General features: G+C 44.3%; 1 protein-coding gene across 14 annotated transcripts in view; it reads left to right on the plus strand.

Annotated features, from left to right (window-relative positions):
• The first annotated feature begins 1,818 nt into the window (after nt 1-1,818).
• Nucleotides 1,819-21,611, plus strand: part of MAST2 (microtubule associated serine/threonine kinase 2) — a 229,012-nt gene continuing 209,219 nt past the window's right edge. For all 14 annotated transcript variants that reach the window (XM_074380734.1, XM_074380742.1, XM_074380735.1 and 11 more), the window contains exon 1: nt 1,819-2,318. In XM_074380734.1, coding sequence (XP_074236835.1) covers nt 2,130-2,318 — 189 coding nt within the window. In that variant the 5' untranslated portion in view covers nt 1,819-2,129. The remainder of the gene's footprint in view (nt 2,319-21,611) is intronic.

Genomic DNA, 21,611 nt, shown 5'->3' on the forward strand with positions numbered 1-21,611 from the left:
TACAGGAAGATTCTTGTGAGGGCTTTTTGAAGGATGAGTTTGAAGCTAAGGAAACTGGGTATAAGTAAACCAGCTGCAAGGCTTTCCCAGTCAAGTAGGTGAGGGAAGATGAGACTTGAGGTGGTGCCAATGGGATGGAAAGAGGAGGCAGATTGAAGAGACAGTGAGGTTATAGAGGCAATAAGACTTGTTCATTTATTGGATGTTGAGGGAAGGAGGACAAGGAAGGAGTCCAGGATGATTTCCAGGTTTCTGGTTGAGGCAACTGGATGGGTAGTGAGGAACTGGGATAGGGAATCGAGGAGCAGGCTGGTGACAGGCTGTAAAGTACATTGGTTATGTGTGTCCTCTTCTACTCCCAGAAGGAATCCATCACTTTTTCCACTTTTATAGGCATTTCCACACTGTCTTACTGTCCGGATCTGACAGACCTGGGTTTGAGTCTTGGCTCTGTACTTATAAGCTGTGTGATATTGAACATATTGTATAACTTGAGCCTATTTCCTCAACTGTAAAATGGAAATACAGCTTACCTCTTGTGTGTATGTGAATTGAATGCATAGTGTGTGGTATCTAGTGGGTACTCCACAGTGTTGGCTAGATTTTTTTTGAGATGGAATCTTGAACTGTCACCCTGGGCTGGAGTACAATGGTGCAATCTCGGCTCCTTGCAACTGCTGTCTCCAGCGTTCATGCGATTCTTCTGCTTCAGTAGATGGCATTACAGGCTTACACTAGCACACCTGGCTAACTTTTTTAATATATTTTTATTTTTATTTTTATTTTTAGTTGAGATAGGGTTTCACTATGTTGGCCAGACTGGTCTGAAACTCCTGACCCTGTGATCCGCCCGCCTTGGCCTCCCAAAGTGCTGGGATTACAGGCATGAGCCACCACGCCTGTCTAGTGGCTATTATTACTACTCAGAAAAGGGTCAGGGAGGAGGCCCAGGACAAATGGGTGAAGGCTTTAGGCAAGGCTTCTAGGCTAAAAGAGGAAAAATACAACATGTGGCAGACCAGCTGAAAGCCAGAGGGAGGCCAGGGCTGAGCTACCACCACATGTTGCTGAGCAGATGAGTCACTGCAGGCAGCAGGTCAGGCTACCCAGGCCATAGCAGACTGGGCTGGGCTCTACACGATGACTTCATCGCATGCCTTTTTTGTCCTCCCCTTCCTCCAGAAGGAATCCATCACTTTTTCCACTTTTATAGGCGTTTCCACACTGTCTTACTGTTGGGAAAGAACAGACACGATGGAAAGGAACAGAAGAGCCAGAATTCCATCTAGTTTGATCTCTGATTTGCTGGGGGACCTGGTTCATTTCATTTCGTCTCAGTGTCCTTATCTGTAATATGAGAATGCACAGATTTGCCTCCTAAGTATGATGTGAGAATTAGGTGAGGGTTGGCAGGTACTAAACAAAAAGGCATGCAATAGCGTTCTATTCTTTTTTGTTGTTGTTCTACTCTTAGCAAAGATCTCATTTATAATAGCGTTCTATTCATTAGTTGTGCTATTTTGTCTCCTTCCTGCTCCTGGCCCCTCTCCCCCTAGTTCCTTGAGGACACTGATCTACTCGAATTCATTTTTGGGTCCTCAGCATTGAGCTTGGTCCCGCACAGTTTCATGAATGGATGAATGAAAGAATCAGTGGGAGTCCGCAGCCGCAACCGGCGGGCCGAAAGCCCCGCCCCCTTCTGGTACTCGCACCGCGCGCCAGAGCCACGGGCGGGTACTTCGCGACCGTTCGCTGGCGCGTGCGCGGGAAGCGGCGCGCGGCCGGAGGTGGCGGGCGGGCTCCCGGTGCGCGCGCGCGAGGGGCGGGGCCGCCCGGAGGCGGGCTAGAGGCAAGCGGCTCAGCCGGCGGCTGGTGACCGGCCCAGCGTGTGCCGGGTGGGAGAAGGCGAGGCGGTGGCGATGCTGTAGCTTCCGTGAGGAGCGCCGAGGAGGTCGCGGCGCCCGAGGCCCCAGGAGGCTCGAAGGCGCCGCGGGCTGGGGTCGGTGACTTCGGGCGCCCGCCCGGCCATGGTGGCCGCGGGCGGTGGTTGGCGCGGCTGCCCTGCGGCCCGGGGCAGTGCGGAGCCGGGACAGTCACGGCCCTGACGCCCGCGGGGCCCAGCTGCAGATATGAAGCGGAGCCGCTGCCGCGACCGACCCCAGCCGCCGCCGCCCGACCGCCGGGAGGATGGAGTTCAGCGGGCGGCAGAGCTGCCCCAGCCCTTGCCCCAGCCCTTGCCCCCGCGCCGGCGAGCGCCGCCCGGGAGGCCGCGGCTGGAGGAGCGGACGGGGCCCACGGGGCCAGAGGGCAAGGAGCAGGTAGGGCGGGTTGGGATCCGGGAGGGGGAACTTGAATGGAAGCCGTGGGGGAGGGGATCTCCAGCTGGAGGACCCGGGCTGGAGCGCTGGAGGGGTGGGGTCTGAATAGTTCGCGGGGAGGAGTGGGAGGTCTGGGGAGGCCGAGAAATGGGGAGTGGAGAAATGGAAGTGGTGGCCTGGGGTTGAATTGGAAACGGGAGAGTAGAAGAATGAAAAATTGGTGCAAGGGTTAGTCAGGGGTTCTGTTTGGGGCGAAAGGACGCTGGAATGTGGGCTGAGTGTGTGAGCTGCAACGAGTAGGCTTACTAAAGAGGCATTGAGGAGTTATCCATAGGAGTAAATAGTGTAAGATGGGGAAAGTCAATTTGATATAGTGTTATTCTGTTTCCTAGAGGTTGTCTTTAAAATTATAAAAACGGATGACACTCCCAAGCATTCTCTGATTTGGCCATCATTATGCTTTTGTACCAGTGTGTTCAGAATTATTGTTAAGGCTCCCTTTACTAACCATCTATTTCACAAGAAAGCACTTTTGAAACACCTGCATGTGAGAGCAATCTTAAGCCCAATTTTGTGAACAGAATTCCCAGATCTAGGGTTTGCCTTTTAGTTTACAACTGAAAACCCATTATTGGGAAAACACAGCAGCATAAAAATATTCATGGAGTTTCCGAATGAACAGGATGTGTTTATATAATTTATTAGTCAAGAGTCGGTGTACTTATGAGTAGGGGATAAAGGTCAGTTTTATCAGGTAGGAGAAGCTGCCGCTAGTAGCGATAGTAAGTTTAGTGAAAGGAGAATAAGTGATCCTTGGTCTTGTTGGATTTACAGGAAAGTGTTATGTGGTAGTGAACTCTAGTTCCTCCTCCGCTTTCTTTTTGTTCACCTCTATTCAGGATCCTAGTGACTTCATCCTTGAATGTTTTAAGACTTCTTATAGGTCTCTTATCTCTTTACTCTCAGGTAAATTAGCATTTTTCTTAGACTTTTTTTTTAAAATTTTTTTTTTTGAGACGGAGTCTGTCTCTCTCACCGAGTCTTCAGTGCAGTGGCATGATTTCGTCTCACTTCAATCTCCACCTCCCAGGTTCAGGTGATTCTCTTGCCTCTGCCTCTCCAGTAGCTGGGATTACAGGCATGCATCACCATGCTTGGCTAATTTTTTTGTGTGTAATTTTAGTAGAGATGGGGTTTCACCATGTCGGCTAGGCTGGTCTCCAACTCCTGACCTCAGGTAATCCACTCACCTCGGCCTCCCAAAATGCTGGATTATAGGCATGAGCTACCATACCCGGCCCTTTAGACACTTTTGAAATTAAATACCATGCTAGGTACCTAGCCCTTGGACTTTTCCCTTTTTTTTTTTTTTTTTTTTTTTTAGACAGAGTTTCGCTCTTGTTGCCCAGGCTGGAGTGCAATGGCGCGATCTCGGCTCACCGCAACCTCCGCCTCCTGGGCTCAGGCAATTCTCCTGCCTCAGCCTCCTGAGTAGCTGGGATTACAGGCACCCGCCACCATGCCCAGCTAATTTTTAGTATTTTTAGTAGAGACGGGGTTTCACCATGTTGACCAGGATGGTCTCGATCTCTTGACCTCGTGATCCACCCGCCTCGGCCTCCCAAAGTGCTGGGATTTCAGGCTTGAGCCACCGCGCCCGGCCGGACTTTTCCCTTTTGTACTTCCACCTCTTATTCCTCACTGAGCCTTGAGGAGACTGCAGACTGCACCATTGACCGTCTCTGCTCCTGCTTCCGGCTCCTGAGCATTGTCCTCTTGCTGTAATTTACTCCCCCATGTGCCTAATATTTGTCTTTTACATTCTCTACAGTATCATCTAGTCAAAACTTGTAAAATGAACTTCGAGTCCAGATCCTTTCCTGTCTCACTTTACCTGGTTCAGTTGACCTTACCGCATATTTCACGGAAGAGTTCAAGATTACTCGATTTTTTTCTTCCTCTTTATTTTAGGATTTTTGTGTTTCCTCATCCTTAGCTTCAGTCTCAGAGAAAGAAGTACTCATCCTCCTCTTCTAGGCTAATTTCTCTATTTATGTCTTTGATTTCATGGTCTTTTGTTTGCCTTAGACCCTTGTTATTCTCTTTATTTTATATCACAAATAAAAACAAAGCAGTATTTGCCTGAATTGTGTAACCTCCCAAAACTACTTTGTTATCTCTTCTTTGCTTACCCAGCAGCCTTCTTGAAAAATGAGTTTGTATTCTTTTCTATTTTAATGATACAGTAAACCACTGACCTTCTGGAGATCTAAGTCCTACATCCTGATAAGAACTTATTCCTAAATACCAATATAATATAAAGTATAACAAGCACTGCTCCATGTCATGAGAAAGGGAAAACAAAGTCACGTATGAGATGTAGATGCTTGCTGATCAGTTGGGCTCTTACTACCCAAATAAATAGAGGCCAGATGTGGTGGCTCATGCTTGTAATCCCAGGACTTTAGGAGTTGAGCAGGTGATTGCTTGAGCTCAGGAGTTCAGACCAGCCTGAGCAACATGGTGAAACCTCCTCTCTACAAAAAATAAAAAAATTAGTTGGGCTTGGTGGTGTACACCTGTGGTCCTTGCTACTTGGGCAATTGAGGTGGGAGCCCAGGAAGTCAAGGCTGCAGCACGCCAAGGTCACACCACTGCACTCCAGTCTGGGTGACAGGGTGAGACCATGTCTCAAAAAGAAAGCAAAACAAAACAAAAACAAAAACAAAAAAAGAAACTTTTCTGTGAAGTTGTTTTTCCACATGGGATCCTTGGAGGATCCTTGATTGGGCTTCAGGAAATCGGTGAATGTCCTGAAATTCCAATTCTTAAAATTCTGTGGTTTAAAAAGTGAAAGCTTAGGTTCCAAGAGATTAAGTGCAAAAATGATTGGAAAACACATAGTAAGTATGTGCTTAGTAAGTAGTCCTATCTCACTTTGTTTCTGCAACACGTTGTTTGATCCATTCCTGGGCATAAAGTAGATGCTGAATAAATATTTGCTGAATGAAAGGATGAGCCACCAGGCCTGGCATGGTGGCTCACACCTGTAATCCCAGCACTTTGGGAGGCCAAGGCAGGCAGATCATAAGGTCAAGAGACCAAGACCATCCTGGCTGACATGTTGAAACCCCGTCTCTACTAATAATACAAAAAACAATTACCTAGGTGTGGTGGCAGGCGCTTGTAGTCCTAGCCACTTGGGAGGCTGAGGTAGGCCGAGGTTGCAGTGAGTCAAGATCGTGCCACTGCACTTCAGCCTGACAACAGAGGGAGACTCCATCTAAAAAAAAAAAAAAAAAAAAAAGGATGAATCACTGTTTTAGCACTTTCATCCTTCTATGTTCATTTATATTATTTCATTTCTGCTTTTAAGTTGCATGTTACTGAAGGTTAGAACTAAGAACTATGTCATCTACTTGGATAACTGTGGTATTTCTAGGAAAAAAAAAGAAAGAACTATGTTATAATTTTATCTAGCAGTGCAGAGCCAAAGGCTTTGCTCACAATAGGTGCTCAGTAATTATTGAATGAATGGAGAATGATTCAAATATTTTGAATTTTGATAATTTGAGTAATAATGGTTGTATAATAGAAGTAGACAAGTAAAGGAAATGGAATATTGGGGATGGGAGAAGATGAGTTCAATTTTAGTTCCAAAATACCCTCAGTATGACAGAGGAATTAAAAGTAAAAAAAGGAAATCAGCACCTCTTTCCTCTGCATTATAAGGTTAGTACATTGGGAAAAGCATAGGGCAGAAAGCACATAGAAGGGAAGCTGCATAATGTGTATAAGGAACTATAATCAGCTTGATATTGCCAGACTCAGAGCTTTATGTTGAAAGCATAAATGCTAGGTTAGAGACTAAAGAAGACTTGATTGTAGAGGGTCTTTAGTATGATATAAAAGGATAATAGGCCAAGTGTGGTGGCTCACACCTGTAATCCCAGCACTTTAGGAAGCTCAGGTGAGCAGATCACGAGGTCAGAAGTTTGAGACCAGCCTGACCAACATGGCGAAACCACGTCTCTACTAAAAATACAAAAATTAGCCAGGTATGGTGGCACATGCCTTTTTTTTTTTTTTTTTTTTTTTTTTTGAGACGGAGTTTCGCTCTTGTTACCCAGGCTGGAGTGCAATGGCGCAGTCTCGGCTCACCGCAACCTCCGCCTCCTGGGCTCAGGCAATTCTCCTGCCTCAGCCTCCTAAGTAGCTGGGATTACAGGCATGTGCCACCACGCCTAGCTAGTTTTTGTATTTTTACTAGAGACGGGGTTTCACCATGTTGACCAGGATGGTCTCGATCTCTCGTTGACCAGGATGGTCTCGATCTCTCGACCTCGTGATCCACCCGCCTCAGCCTCCCAAAGTGCTGGGATTACAGGCTTGAGCCACCGCGCTCGGCCGGCACATGCCTTTAATTCCATCTACTTAGGTGGCTGAGGCAGGAGAATTGCTTGAACCTAGGAGGCAGAGGTTGTAGTGAGCCAAGATCGTGCCACTGCACTCCAGCTTGGGCAACAGAGTGAGACTCTGTCTCAAACAAAAAAAAAAAAAAAAAAAAAAAGAAAAGGGATAATAAGTACGGGAGCAGTATATTTGTGTTTTAGTTGGATTATTCTGGCATCTGTGTGTGGGATAGGATCCAGGACATGCTGTTTGAGACATGGGCATTGAAAATATTTCGAGTTTTCAATGCAAAGGTTTATCAGACCTCCTTTCCCTCTTATCCAGGGTATGGGTAAGAGGGAAAGCTTACCTGGAAAGGTAAGCTTTCAGGAAAGCTCCTGAAAAGCTGTTAACTTTGAAATACTTAGTTTCATTAAAAGTACTGGTAGCAGAGAGTGTACTACAGTGGCTATAGCAGGTTGGCAAATGTTCCCTGATGAGGGTAGAACACATGTGCTTATAGAGTTTTCCCATCTTTGTTCAACTGGATGTCTCTTGGCCTAAAGATCAGTCTATAAGCGTTTTTTTTTTTTTTTTTTTCAGGCCCATACTGGCTGATTTTTTTTTTTTTTTTGAGATGGAGTCTTGCACTGTTGCAGTGGTGTGATCTCTGAGTAGGTGAGATTACAGGCGCCCACCACCATACCTGCCTAATTTTTGTGTTTTTAGTAGAGACAGAGTTTCACTATGTTGGCCAGGCTGGTCTTGAACGCCTGACCTCGTGATCTACCTCAGCCTCCCAAAATGCTGGGGTTATGGATGTGAGCCACCATGCCCAGCCTTTTTTTTTTTTTTATTTTTTTTTTTTTAGATTAGTCAAGTGCAGTAGGGAGAAGGAGGGAAAGAGTAGAACAAGGAGTTCGATCTGTAACTGACTGTGAACAATCAATTTGAGATAACTCACTACCTTTGGACCAGCCCCAGCCTTTTTTTTTTTTTTTTTTTTTTTTTAACCCCTAGTCACTCACAGTTGGTACTATGAGAGAAAGCCAAATATTTCAGTCAGTATGTCTCCTGTATTGCTGGTCTTAGCTGCTGTTTCGTTCTTTGGTAAAATTGCCACCTAGCTTTGTAATTTCTAGGTGAAGCTCCTATGGTATCTTTGTAATTATTTCTTTTCATCAGTAGGTGTTGTTTTTCATCCTTAATACATATACTTGGGGTTCCAAAGGAGTTTGAAAACTGGAGTTGTTGGATCAAGGGCTATCATTGATGGAAGAAGAAAAAGTCCTCAAGGGACGTGGTGAGGCTAGGAGTGAAGAGCAGAGGCTAGAGGCTATTGAAAATAAAGACTTGGCTGGGCGCGGTGGCTTACGCCTGTAATCCCAGCACTTTGGGAGGCCGAGGCGGGCGGATCACAAGGTCAAGAGATCAAGACCATCAGCATGGTCAACATGGTGAAACCCCGTCTGTACTTAAAATACAAAATTAGCCGGGCATGGTGGTACATGCCTGTAATCCCAGCTACTCCGGAGGCTGAGGCAGGAGAATCGCGGGAACCTGGGAGGTGGAAGTTGTAGTAAGCCAAGATCATGCCATTGTACTCCAGCCTAGGCAGCAAGAGCGAAACTCCATCTCAAAAAAAAAGAAAATAAGGACTTACACAAAGTACACTGTTAATGAGATGTAGTTTAACACCTTTTAATTTTAGTATTGTACCTCATTGCTAACTCTCAAATAATACTCTTTCCTTTTTTCTGTACTAGAGCCATGTATACAATGGATGTGCAGTAAATAATTGGTGGGAAAATTGTTATCAACCTGAGCCTCCTATTTCCATGTTCATTAGGTACATTTTATCTTTACCAACAATTGTTCCACTGATAAAATCTTAGGATTTTTTGAGAAAGAGTCTTGTTGACATCAAGACTGGAATACACTGGCACGATCTCAGCTCAGTACAACCTCTGCCTCCTAGTTCAGGTGACTCTCCTGCCTCAGCCTCCTAAATAGCTGGGACTACAAGTGTGTGCCACCATCCCTGGCTAATTTCTGTATTTTTAATAGAGATGGGGTTTCACTGTGTTAGCCAGTCCCATCTCTAACTCCTGACTTCAGGTGATCTGCCCACCTAGGCCTCCCAAAGAGCTGGGATTATAGGCATGAGCCACCATACCCAGCCTGTTTGTTTTGTTGAGACAGGGTCTGGCTCTTTTGCCTATGCTGGAGTGCAAGCTGGAGTATAGTCATGCTATCATAGCTTATTGCAGCCTCAAACTCCTGGGCTCAAGTGATCTTCCTACTTTAGCCTCCTGAGTAGCTAGGACTACAGGCGCATGCCACCATGCCTGGCTATTTTTTTTTTTTTAAGTTAGAGATAGTATCTCACTATGTTGCCCAGTCTAGTCTCAAATTCCTGGGCTCAAGCAATCCTTCCACCTCAACCTCCCAAAATGTTGAGATTACAGGCATGAGCCAACATGCCTGGCACTAAAAATCTTAGTTTTGAGCTTGCCACACTCTGACTGTCATATTATCTCCTATCTCTCCAGCTTTTACTCCTTTTAGAATTTTTTTTTTTTTTTTTTTTGAGACGGAGTTTTGCTCTTGTTACCCAGGCTGGAGTGCAATGGCACGATCTCGGCTCACCGCAACCTCCGCCTCCTGGGCTCAGGCAATTCTCCTGCCTCAGCCTCCTGAGTAGCTGGGATTACAGGCACGTGCCACCATGCCCAGCTAATTTTTTTTTTGTATCTTTAGTAGAGATGGGGTTTCACCATGTTGACCAGGATGGTCTCGATCTCTCGACCTCGTGATCCACCCGCCTCAGCCTCCCAAAGTGCTGGGATTACAGGCTTGAGCCACCGCGCCCGGCTCTTTTTAGAATTTTTTTTCAAAAATCGTGCAAGCTCTTTTGGACCTCTAGTTTATGTATAGACTAGAATACGTATATATGTATATGTGTGTGTACATATATATAACATGTATGTATATATATGTATATTCTAGTTTATATTTATATCTGATCTCAAGTTATCTGCCCTCCTTGGCCTCCCAAAGTGCTGGGATTACAGGCATGAGCCACCGTGCCCACACTATACCCATATTCTTTGCCCTCTTAATGCTCTGGATAATCTATTTCTAATTCTATACAAGGCCAACCCCTACGTCTAATTAAGAATTTTATTTTTTGGCTGGGCATGGTGGCTCACACCTGTAATCCCAGCACTTTGGGAGGCCAAGGTTTGCTTGAGCCCAGGAGTTTGAGACAAGCCTGGGCAACATGGTGAAACCCCATCTCTACAAAAAAATACAAAAATTAGTTGGGAGTGGGGACGTGCACCTGTAATCTTGGCTACTTGTGAGGCTGAGGCAGGAGGATTGCCTGAGCCCAGGAGGCAGAGGTTGCAATGAGCCAAAATCACACCACTCCATTCCAGCTTGGGTGACAGAGTGAGTCCCTGTTTAAAAAAAAAAAAAAAAAGAACTAAAAAAAAGTTGTGTTTTTGCAATTATCCTTCCATAACTCTTACATCATGAGTTTTTTCTGTTAGATTATTCCTGTCAATTTACAAACATACTATTCTATTTCCCATCTTAAGAAACTGTCATTAATCTTATAACCCTCTCATTCATTCATTTGATTCAACAAGTTTTTTTTTTTTTTTTTTTCTGGGGGCAGGTATTGGGATTATGGCAGTGAAAAAGACAGATCCCTGCCTTCATGAAGTTTCCATTTTAGTGGAGGTAATTAGTTGATAAAATAAATGAGTAAAATATGTAGTATATGTTGATAAATACTATGAAGAAAATAAAGCAGGAGGGGAGATACAGAGCGATGGGAGATTTTGGTTTTAAATAGCTGGGTCAGGAAAGACATCTCTGAGAAGGGGATATTTGAATAAAGGCCTAAATTCAGGGTATGACAAAGAGGCATTTAGATTATTTATGGGAATAGTGTACTGGGAAAAGGGAATAGCAAGTAGCCTAGGCCAGAAGAGTACCTCTACCTCTGAAGTTCGTGTTTGAGGAACAGCAGAAGGCCAGTGTGGCTGGAGTGGGGTAAGAATAGTAAATGAGCTCAGAAGGAAAGTTGGGTAGAGGAGAGCTGAATTGTTAAGAGTAGTTGTGAAGGGTCTTATAGGCTGTTCTAAGTATTTTGGTGATTACAGTTGAATGAGATAGGAGGCTATTAGAGAGTTTTTTTTTTTTTTTTGAGACGGAGTTTCGCTCTTGTTACCCAGGCTGGAGTGCAATGGCACGATCTCGGCTCACTGCAACCTCCGCCTCCTGGGTTCAGGCAATTCTCCTGCCTCAGCCTCCTGAGTAGCTGGGATTACAGGCACGCACCACCATGCCCAGCTAATTTTTTGTATTTTTAGTAGAGACGGGGTTTCACCATCTTGACCAGGATGGTCTCGATCTCTTGACCTTGTGATCCACCCGCCTCGGCCTCCCAAAGTGCTGGGATTACAGGCTTGAGCCACCGCGCCCGGCTATTAGAGAGTTTTGAGCAGAGGATTCACATACTCCAACATTTTAATCTGATCTCTTTGGCTGCTGTATAGAATTGACTGAATGGGAACGTGGAAGCAGAAAAAACAGTTGGGAGGCTATTGCAGTAATTCAGGCGAAAGAGCAGTGGTATGAAATAATTGTGTAAAAATAGGAGAGGGCTCCTCTTTATAACAGAACGCCTTAAAAGAGTTGTCTATATCTTCTGCTTTTATTTCATTTACCTCTTTTTTTTTTTTTTTTTGCGATGGAGTCTCGCTCTGCTTCCCAGACTGTAGTGCAGTGGTGCGATCTTGGCTCACTGCAACCTCTGCCTCCCAAGTTCAAACGATTCTTGTGACTCAGTCTCCCTAGTAGCTGGGATGACAGGCATGTGTGACCACGCCCAGCTGATTTTTGTATTTTTAGTAGAGATGGGGTTTCACCATGTTGGCGAGGCTTGTCTCAAACTCCTGACCTCAAATGATCCACCTGTCTCGGCCTCCCAAAGTGGTAGGATTACAGGCATGGGCCACATGCCTGGCCTTTCCCCCTATTCTTGAACCCACTCCAGTCAGCCTTTTCTTCTCCTTCTACTGGTTGCCAAGGTCAGTGCCACATTACCAAACCCTGTGGTCAGTTTTCAGTCTTCATCTCACTTGATCTATTGGTGTTTGACATGTTTGATTATTTAATCATTTGGCTTCTGGGATCATGCTCTCTTGATTTTCTTACTATCTTGCTGGAAGAATTTCAAAGGTTCAGTATTTATTCTGCTTCTACAGCTGTTCTCCTGCCTTATGTGATTTCATCAGATTCTATTGCTTTACCTTCTGTGTGCTGACGACGCCTACATTTATTTTTCTGAGCTTGACTTTTCTCCTGAGATCTATACTGTCTTTTTTGTTTTTTTGAGCAGGAGTTTTGCTCTTGTTTCCCAGGCTGGAGTGCAATGGCGGGATCTCAACTCACTGCAACCTTCGCCTCATGAGTTCAAGTGATTCTCCTGCCTCAGTTTCATGAGTAGCTCAGATTACAGGCATGTGTCACCACGCCCGGCTAATCTTGTATTTTTAGTAGAGATGGGGTTTCTCCATGTTGGTCAGGCTGGTCTTGAACTCCTGACCTTAGGTGATCTGCCCACTTCGGCCTCCCAAAATGCTGGGATTACATGAGTGAGCCACTGTTCCCAGCCAGTCTATACTCTTACTATTTTTGAGACAGGGTCTCACTCTGTTGTCCAGGCTGAAGCACAGTAGCATGAACATGGCTTCCTGCATCCTCCTGGGTTTAAGTGGTCCTTCCACCTTAGCTCACAGGTAGGTGGGACAACAGGTGCTGACCACTGTGCCCAGGTAGTTTTAATATATTTTGTGGAGACAGGGTTTTGCCATGTTGCCCAGGCTGGTCTCGAACTCCTGGGCTCAAGCGATCTGCTTGCCTTAGTCTCCCTCCCAAAGTGCTGGGATTACAGGCGTGAGTCACTGTGCCTGGCCCTACTCCTTTTTGAATAGTCTATGTAACATTTTCGTTTGGATAGCTCAGCGACCTCTCAAACTTAACATGTCTAAAAATGAACTCTTAGTTTTTACTTTCTAGTCTGCTCCTTTCCCAGTCTTCCTCATGTCAATAGATGGCACTTCCATTCACTCATTTACCTGAACAAAACTTGAGATTGTATTTGTTTTTTTTCTTGACCTCTCCTGTATTCCACATTTAGTCCCTCAGGTCTGTTTGCTGCTACAGTCGTCCCTCAGTATCTCTGGGGTATTGGGTCCAAGACCCCCTGCAGATACCAAAATCTGTGGATGCTCAAGTTCTTTATATAAAATGGCATAGTATTTCCATATAACCTATGTATATCGTCCCATATACTTTAAATCATCTCTAGATTATTTATAATACATAATACAATGTAAATGCTTTGTAAGTAGCTGTTTTACTGTATTGTTTAGGTAATAGTGACAAGAAAAAAGTCTATACGTATTCAGTATAGATGCAACCATTCATTTTCTTTTTATCTGAATACAGTCATGTTCCACATAATTACGTTTTAGTCAGTGATGGATCACATGTATGGTGGAGGTCCCATAAGATGATGATGGTGATGATTTTTTGTTTTTTGAGACTGTCTCGCTCTGTCGCACAGGCTGGAGTGCAGTGGTGGGATCTTGGCTCAGTGCAACCTCCGCATCCTGGGTTCAAACGATTCTCCTGCCTCAGCCTCCCAAGTAGCTGGGATTACAGGCACCTGGCACCACACCCAGCTAATTTTTGTGTTTTTAGTAGAGATGGGGTTTTACCATGTTGGCCAGGCTGGTCTCAAACTTCTGACTTCAGGTGATCTACCCACCTCAGCCTTCCAGAGTGCTGGGATTACAGGCATGAGCCACTGCACCTGGCCAGATTATTATTTTTTCATTAAAAAAGATTGTTTTTTTGTAGAGATGATGTCTGGCTGTGTTGCCCAGGCTGGTCTTGAACTCTTGGCCTCGAGGGATCCTTCTGCCTTGACCTTCCAAAGTACTGGGATTACAGGCATGAACTATTATGCCTGGCTTCCTATAAGATAATAACAGAGTTGAAAAATTCCTATTGCCTAGTGATGTCTAGCTTTTATAATGTAGTGCAACAGGTTACATGATCATGGTAATGCTGGTGTAAACAAATCTACTGCATTGCCAGTGGTATGAAGGTATAGAACATATAGTTAGTGCATGCACAGCACATAATACTTGATGATAATAATCAACTATGTTACTTGCTTATGTATTTACTGTACTTTCTGTTATTTTAGAGTGTACTCCTACTTATTAAAAAATTTTAACTGTAAAACAGTCTCAGACAAGTCCTCCAGGAGTTATTCCAGGGAAGGCATTGTTACCATAGGCAATGACATCTCATTTCGTCTCCATTACTGCTCCGTTATCGCTCCTGAATACCTTCCAGTGGGACAAGATGTGGAGGTGGAAGACAGTGATATTGATGATCCCAACCCTGTGTAGGCCTAGGCTGGTGTGTATGTTTGTATCTTATTTTCTAACAAAACAGTTTAAAAAGTAAAAAAAGGCCTGGCGCAGTGGCTCAAGCTTGTAATCCCAGCACTTTGGGAGGCTGAGGCGGGTGGATCACGAGGTCGAGAGATTGAGACCATCCTGGTCAACATGGTGAAACCCCGTCTCTACTAAAAATACAAAAAAAAATTAGCTGGGCATGGTGGCGTGTGCCTGTAATCCCAGCTACTCAGGAGGCTGAGGCAGGAGAATTGCCTGAACCCAGGAGGCAGAGGTTGCGGTGAGCCGAGATTGTGCCATTGTACTCCAGCCTGGGTAACAAGAGCGAAACTCCGTCTCAAAAAAAAAAAAAAAAAAAAAAAAAAATTAAAAAAAAGAAAAAAAATTTTAATAGAAAAAAGGTTACAGAATAAGGAGAATGAAAGAAAATATTTTATATAATGTGTAATTTAAGCTAAGTGTTATTACAGAAGAACCATAAAGTTAAAAAAGGCTGGGCATCGTGGCTCGTGCCTATAATCTCAGCACTTTGGGAGACTAAGGTGGGAGGATTACTTGAGCCCAGGAGTTGGAGAACAGCCTAGGCAACATAGGAAGACTGTCTCTACAAAAAATAAAAAAATTAGCTGGGCGTGGTGGCTTATGCCTGTAGTCCCTTCTATGTGTGGGGCTAAGGCAGGAGGATGGCTTTAGCCGAGGAGTTAGAGGCTGCAGTGAGCTATGATTGTGCCACTGTACTCCAGCCTGGGCAACAGAATGGCACCCTTTTTTTTTTTCTTTTTTTTTTTTTTTTTGAGACGGAGTTTCGCTCTTGTTACCCAGGCTGGAGTGCAATGGTGCGATCTCGGCTCACCGCAACCTCCACCTCCTGGGTTCAGGAAATTCTCCTGCCTCAGCCTCCGGAGTAGCTGGGATTACAGGCACGCGCCACCATGCCCAGCTAATTTTTTGCACCTTTAGTAGAGACGGAGTTTCACCATGTTGACCAGGCTGGTCTCGATCTCTTGACCTCGTGATCCACCCGCCTCGGCCTCCCAAAGTGCTGGGATTACAGGCTTGAGCCACCGCGCCCGGCGCGTATGGCACCCTTTTTAAAAAAAAACTTAAAAAGTTTATAAAGTAAAAAATTTAGTAAGCTCAGGTTAATTTATTATTAAAGAAAAAAATATTTTATTTTATATTTTATTTCTTTTTTTTTTTTTTTTTTGAGATGGAGTTTCGCTCTTGTTACCCAGGCTGGAGTGCAGTGGCGCGATCTCGGCTCACTGCAACCTCCGCCTCCTGGGTTCAGGCAATTCTCCTGCCTCAGCCTCCTGAGTAGCTGGGATTACAGGCACGCGCCACCATGCCCAGCTAATTTTTTGTATTTTTAGTAGAGACGGGGTTTCACCGTGTTGACCAGGATGGTCTCGATCTCTTGACCTCGTGATCTACCCGCCTCGGCCTCCCAAAGTGCTGGGATTACAGGCTTGAGCCACCGCGCCCGGCCTCATTCAATGTATTTTAATTGCTTTCTTTTTTTGCCTCTAGAAGTTTTATTTGGGACTTACAAAATATCTTCCATGTTTCTCTTTAGCATGCACATGCTTCCTTCTACTTTCTTTCTCTTCCTTTCTTTTTCTTTTTCTTTCTTTCTTTTTTTTTCAAGAGACAGAGTCTTGCCCCATTGCCCAGACTGGAGTGCAGTAGGGCAATCTCCACTTGCCAAAATTTCTGCCTTCTGAGTTCAAGTGATTCTCCTGCCTCAGCCTCCTTAGTAACTGGGATTACAGGTGTGCATCACCACATCCCCGGCTAATCTTGTATTTTTAGTAGAGATAGGGTTTTGCCATGTTGGTCAGAGTGGTCTTGAACTCCTGACTTCAGGTGATCCACCTGCCTTGGCCTCCCGTAGTGCTGGGATTACAGACATGAGCCACTGTGCCCAGCCTAAAGAAATAAAAATATTTTAAAATAAACTTACTGAAGCCTAAGTTTACAGGGTTTATACTAGGCCTTCACATTCAGCCACCACTCACTCACTGACTCACCCAGAACAACTTCTAGCCCTGCAAGCTTCATTCATGATAAGTGCCCTATTAGGGTATACCATTTTTTAATCTGGGACTACAGATGTGTATCACCACACCTGGCTAATTTTGTGTTTTTTGTAGAGGTGGAGTTTGCACTGTATTGTGTTTTTTGTAGAGGTGGAGTCTTGCCATCTTTCCCAGGCTGAACTTGAACTCCTCGGCTTAAGTAATCCTGCTGCTTGAGCCTACCAAAATGGTGGGATTACAGGCGTGAGCTACTGCATGTGGGCCCTATGGTGCCTTAATGCTGGATGATATTGAGGATGGTTTCATATGTTTATTTGCTGTATTTGCCTCTTTGTTGAAGTACCCCCATTCAGCCTTTTTTTTTTTTTTTTTTTTCCATATTTTTTCTTGGCTTGTGTGTTTTGTTATTGTTGAACTGTGAGAGATTTTGTTCTCTTTTTTGGTGGGGGTCTCACTATGTTGCCAAGACTGGACTCAAACTCCTGGGCTTGAAAGATCCTCCCATCTCAGCCTCCTGAGTAGCTGGGGCTACAGGTGCACACTAGCGCACTTGGCAAGATCTTTATATTTTATGCTAGTCATTTATGAGGTGTATTTTGCAGATACTTTTCTTCTTTTTTGTTTTTTTTCATTTTTTAGCAGTATCTTTTGGAGATAGAAGTTTTAAAATTTGATGTTCAATTTATAAGTTTATTTCCTTTAAAATTGTGCTTTATGTCTTATCTTAGAGCTCTGCTTGACTCAGTTGCTCAAGTTTTCTCTTGTATTTTACTATAGAATTTTTTTTTAGGGGGGCTGAAGTTTCGCTCTTGTTACCTAGACTGGAGTGCAGTGATGTGGTCTTGGCTCACTGCAATCTCCGCCTTCCAGATTCAAGTGATTCTCCTGCCTTAGCCTCCTGATTAGTTGGGATTAAAGGGATGCACCACCACGCCCGGCTAATTTTGTATTTTTTTTTTTTGAGATGGAGTTTCGCTCTTGTTACCCAGGCTGGAGTGCAATGGTGCTATCTCGGCTCACCACAACCTCCACCTCCTGGGTTCGGGCAATTCTCCTGCCTCAGCCTCCTGAGTAGCTGGGATTACAGGCACGTACCACCATGCCCAGCTAATGTTTTGTATTTTTAGTAGAGACGGGGTTTCACCATGTTGACCAGGATGGTCTCGATCTCTTGACCTCATGATCCACCTGCCTCGGCCTCCCAAAGTGCTGGGATTACAGGCTTGAGCCACCGCTCCCAGCCTAATTTTGTATTTTTAGTCGAGATGGGGTTTCTCCATATTGGTCAGGCTAGTCTCCAACTCCCAACCTCAGGTGATCTGCCTGCCTAAGCTTCCCAAAGTTCTAGGATTATAGGCGTGAACCATCACACCTGGCTTGGAAGTTTTATACTTTTAGGTTTTATTAGTGATCCATTTAGAGTTAATTTTTGTGTATGTTGTGCATGTACGCCTGAGGTATGGGTTGAGGTTCATTTATTTTGTGTATGGAGAGAAAGCAGAGGCTTTCGATATTGAGAAAGAGAATAGACTTTGGCCGGGCTCGGTGGCTCATGCCTGTAATCCCAGCACTTTGGGAGGCCGAAGAGGGTGGATCATGAGGTCAGGGGTTCAAGACCAGCCTGGTCAAGATGGTGAAACCCCGTCTCTACTAAAAAATGCGGGAAAAAGCCGGGCGCGGTGGCTCAAGCCTGTAATCCCAGCCCTTTGGGAGGCCGAGGCGGGCGGATCACGAGGTCGAGAGATCGAGACCATCCTGGTCAACATGGTGAAACCCCGTCTCTACTAAAAATACAAAAAATTAGCTGGGCATGGTGGCGTGTGCCTGTAATCCCAGCTACTCAGGAGGCTGAGGCAGGAGAATTGCCTGAACCCAGGGGGCAGAGATTGCGGTGAGCTGAGATCGCGCCATTGCACTCCAGCCTGGGTAACAAGAGGGAAACTCCGTCTCACACACACGCACACACACAAAAAAAAAAAACGGGAAAAAAAAAAAAAGCCAGGTTTAGTGGTGGGCGCCTGTAATCCCAGCTACTCAAGAGGCTGAGGCAGAGAGAATTGCTTGAACCCGGGAGGTGGAGGTTGCAATGAGCTGAGATTGCTCCACTGCACTCCAGCCTGGGCAACAGAGCAAGCCTCTGTCTCAAAAAAAAAAAAAGAGAAAATAGACTTTGATAAGTGTGGCTGGGTTTGACTCTTGGTAGGGTGGGTCAGGAAGAATCTGCTGCAAGGTATAGAATTTCTGTACCTACTGGGTTGCTGGTATATGGGGGAAGACAACCTCTAATGAGAGTTAACCTGTTTTTAGCCTGACAGACAAGTTTTTAGTGTGTACCCTCTTGTTTTTGGCTGTGAATTTTTTGCCTACTTGGGAATCCTATCCTTAATAGCATAGTGCAGAATAAGCACAAAACTTGCATTTTGGGTAAAGTTAGTCTGAGATTTGTTTTGGTATTGTGGAGGAGGGAGATAGTTCTGAGTCAAGAGAGGGAGGGCTCATGATGACTACCTAGGGCAATAGGAAAAATAGGCACAATTCTGTAAGCTGAATTAAAAGAGAAAGCAGTAAGCTCTTAAGAGTTCATAGGAACATGTAGAGATTGTGTAGTCTAGCAATTTTCAATCTATTCTTAAAGAAAAGATGAAATTTATATGGCATATATTAGATACTTTATTGCTACAATAGATAAATACACGTTATATGTAATTTCTGGTGTGTTAGCTGTAATTATACCTTTAAAAAAACTTCACTTAAGAAAGAATATTATTGGCTGGGCGCGGTGGCTCAAGCCTGTAATCCCAGCGCTTTTGGGAGGCCGAGGCGGGTGGATCACGAGGTCAAGAGATCGAGACCATCCTGGTCAACATGATGAAACCCTGTCTCTACTAAAAATACAGAAAATTAGCTGGGCATGGTGGCTCATGCCTGTAATCTCAGCTACTGAGGAGGCTGAGGCAGGAGAATTGCCTGAACCCAGGAGGCAGAGGTTGCGGTGAGCCGAGATCGCGCCATTACACTCCAGCCTGGGTAACAAGAGCGAAACTCCATCTCAAAAAAAAAAAAAGAAAGAAAGAATATTATTATACCAATGAATTGACTTTATTGTAGTGTTTACCAAGAACTTGCTTTTTTAGTGTATTTAGGTTGCTGTAATAAAATGCCATAAACTGGGTAGCTTATAAACAACAGAAATTTATTTCTCACAGTTCTGGAGGCTGGGAAATCTAAGATCAAGGTGCCAGCACGTTAACTGTCTGGTGAGGGACACTTTCTGGTTTGCAGATGGTGCCTTCCTGCTATATATCTTCACATGGTAGAAGAGGTTAGGGGTTTCTCCTGAAGTTCTTTTATAAGAGCTCCAATCCCATTCTTTAGAGCTTCACTTCCGTGATCCATTTATCTCCCAAAGTCCCTACCTTCTATTGCCATCACCTTGGGGATGAGGATTTCAACATTTCATCCCCATGGCGGGGTGGATATAAACATTTAGTGGATAGCACTTGCTTTCATTTAATTTAGAAAGTAAACCATTTGCAAACTTGAATACTTATCAATTTCTTTCTTTCTTTTTTTTTTTTTTTGAGATGAAGCCTCAGTCTCTTGCCCAGGCTAGAGTGCAGTGGGGGGATCTTGGCTCACTGCAACTTCTGTCTCCCAAGTTCAAACTATTCTTGTGCTTCAGCCTCCCGAGTAGCTGGGATTGCAGGTGTGTGCCACCACACCTGGCAATTTTTGTTTTTTGTATTTTTAGTGGAGATGGAGTTTCACCATGTTGGCCAGGCTTGTCTTAAACTCCTGATCTTAGGTGATCCGCTGGCCTAGGCCTCTCAAAGTTCTAGCATTATAGGCATGAGCCAGTGCACCCGGCTGTTATCACTTTCAAATAATTTGTGACACAGTTCTCAACATTTATAAACAAATCTGTGTTGGTGGCATCATATGGAAAGCTGTTGAACTAGTTTGATGGTTCTCAAACTTTAGCATGTTTCAGAATTCCCTAGAAGGCTTGTTAAAACATTGATTGTTAGTCCCCACCCTTGGAATTTCTGATTTAGTAAATTGGAGGTGGGGCTTTAGAATTTGCATTTCTAATAAATTCACAGCTGCTGCTGGTCTGGACGTCACACTTTGAGAATCACTGCCTAAAGCAGTTTCTCAGAACCTACTTTTCTTTTTGTTATTTTCCTTCAGTACTCTGTGAAGTAAGAAGTTTTACTCTCCTATAATGTAAGAGATATCCCTTGTGTAGTTGAAGGAGCTATTCATGTCTCCTTCAGTTTTCTTTCTTTGAGGCTAAATATAGTTCCTCTAATAGTTGTTAGAAAGTGACTGTAATTTGAAGTTATGCTAATATTTACTATGGCCATAGCAGTGTTTTGTTTGTAAACTTGTGTGTCCTTCTGTATTCCATGACTGTTAAGCGTACCACCCAAACCAGAAACCTGGAAGTCATCCTAGATTCCTTCCTGTCCTCAACTCTCTATTTTGCTTGAGAATTATTTGATTGCAGAAATGGTAGAGACCAGTTTGATCTAATTTAAGCAGAAAGGAAGAGCTTATTATAAGGGTACAGTGATATCCCATTGAAACCAAAAACCTGGAGTTTGGCTGAACCTCATAAGCAAGTAGAAATGGGAAATAGAAAACTGCAAGTAGAGTTAGTGTGGAAGTTGGTAAGGAAGTTCTCATGCCTCTTTTCTTTCTCTGTAGGACTGTATGTGATGCTGTCTTATTTGTGTCGTTCTCCCATCGTTATCCTTTAATGATTTCCTGAGTAAATTCAGTAATGCTCTGCGGTTTTAAAAAGTCCAGTCTAGGCCAGGCATGTGGCTGACAACTGTAATCCCAGGACTTTGTGGGGCTGAGGAGGGCGGATCACTTGAGGCCAGGAGTTTGAGACCAACCTGGCCAACATGGCGAAAACCCATCTCTATTAAAAATACAAAAAATTAGCTGGGCATGGTGGTGCACACCTGTAATCCCAGCTGCTTGGGAGGCTGAGGTACTGGAATCACTTGAACGTAGGAGGCAGAGGTTGCAGTGAGCTGAGATCACGCCACTGCATTCCAGCCTGGGTGACACAATAAGACACTGTTTCAAAACAGACAAACAAACAAGGTCCAGTCTAGTTGAGCAAAAGAAGCAAGACGTAGAAGAGCAGAAGAGTCCACACTGACTGATTTCATTCATCCATGTAAAGTTTTTTGTGCTTTATATGATTATGCTATTATGCTATTAGAGGTCTGGACAGTGGTTACCCTTGGGGGATCAAGGGTAGTGACAGAAACAGTGCAAGGAGGCTTTCTGAGGTACTGTGTATTTTCTTTCTTTCCTTTTTTTTTTTTTTTTTTTTG

The sequence above is a fragment of the Saimiri boliviensis genome, chromosome 11 (assembly GCF_048565385.1).
Source record: "Saimiri boliviensis isolate mSaiBol1 chromosome 11, mSaiBol1.pri, whole genome shotgun sequence".
Lineage (NCBI taxonomy): Eukaryota > Metazoa > Chordata > Mammalia > Primates > Cebidae > Saimiri > Saimiri boliviensis.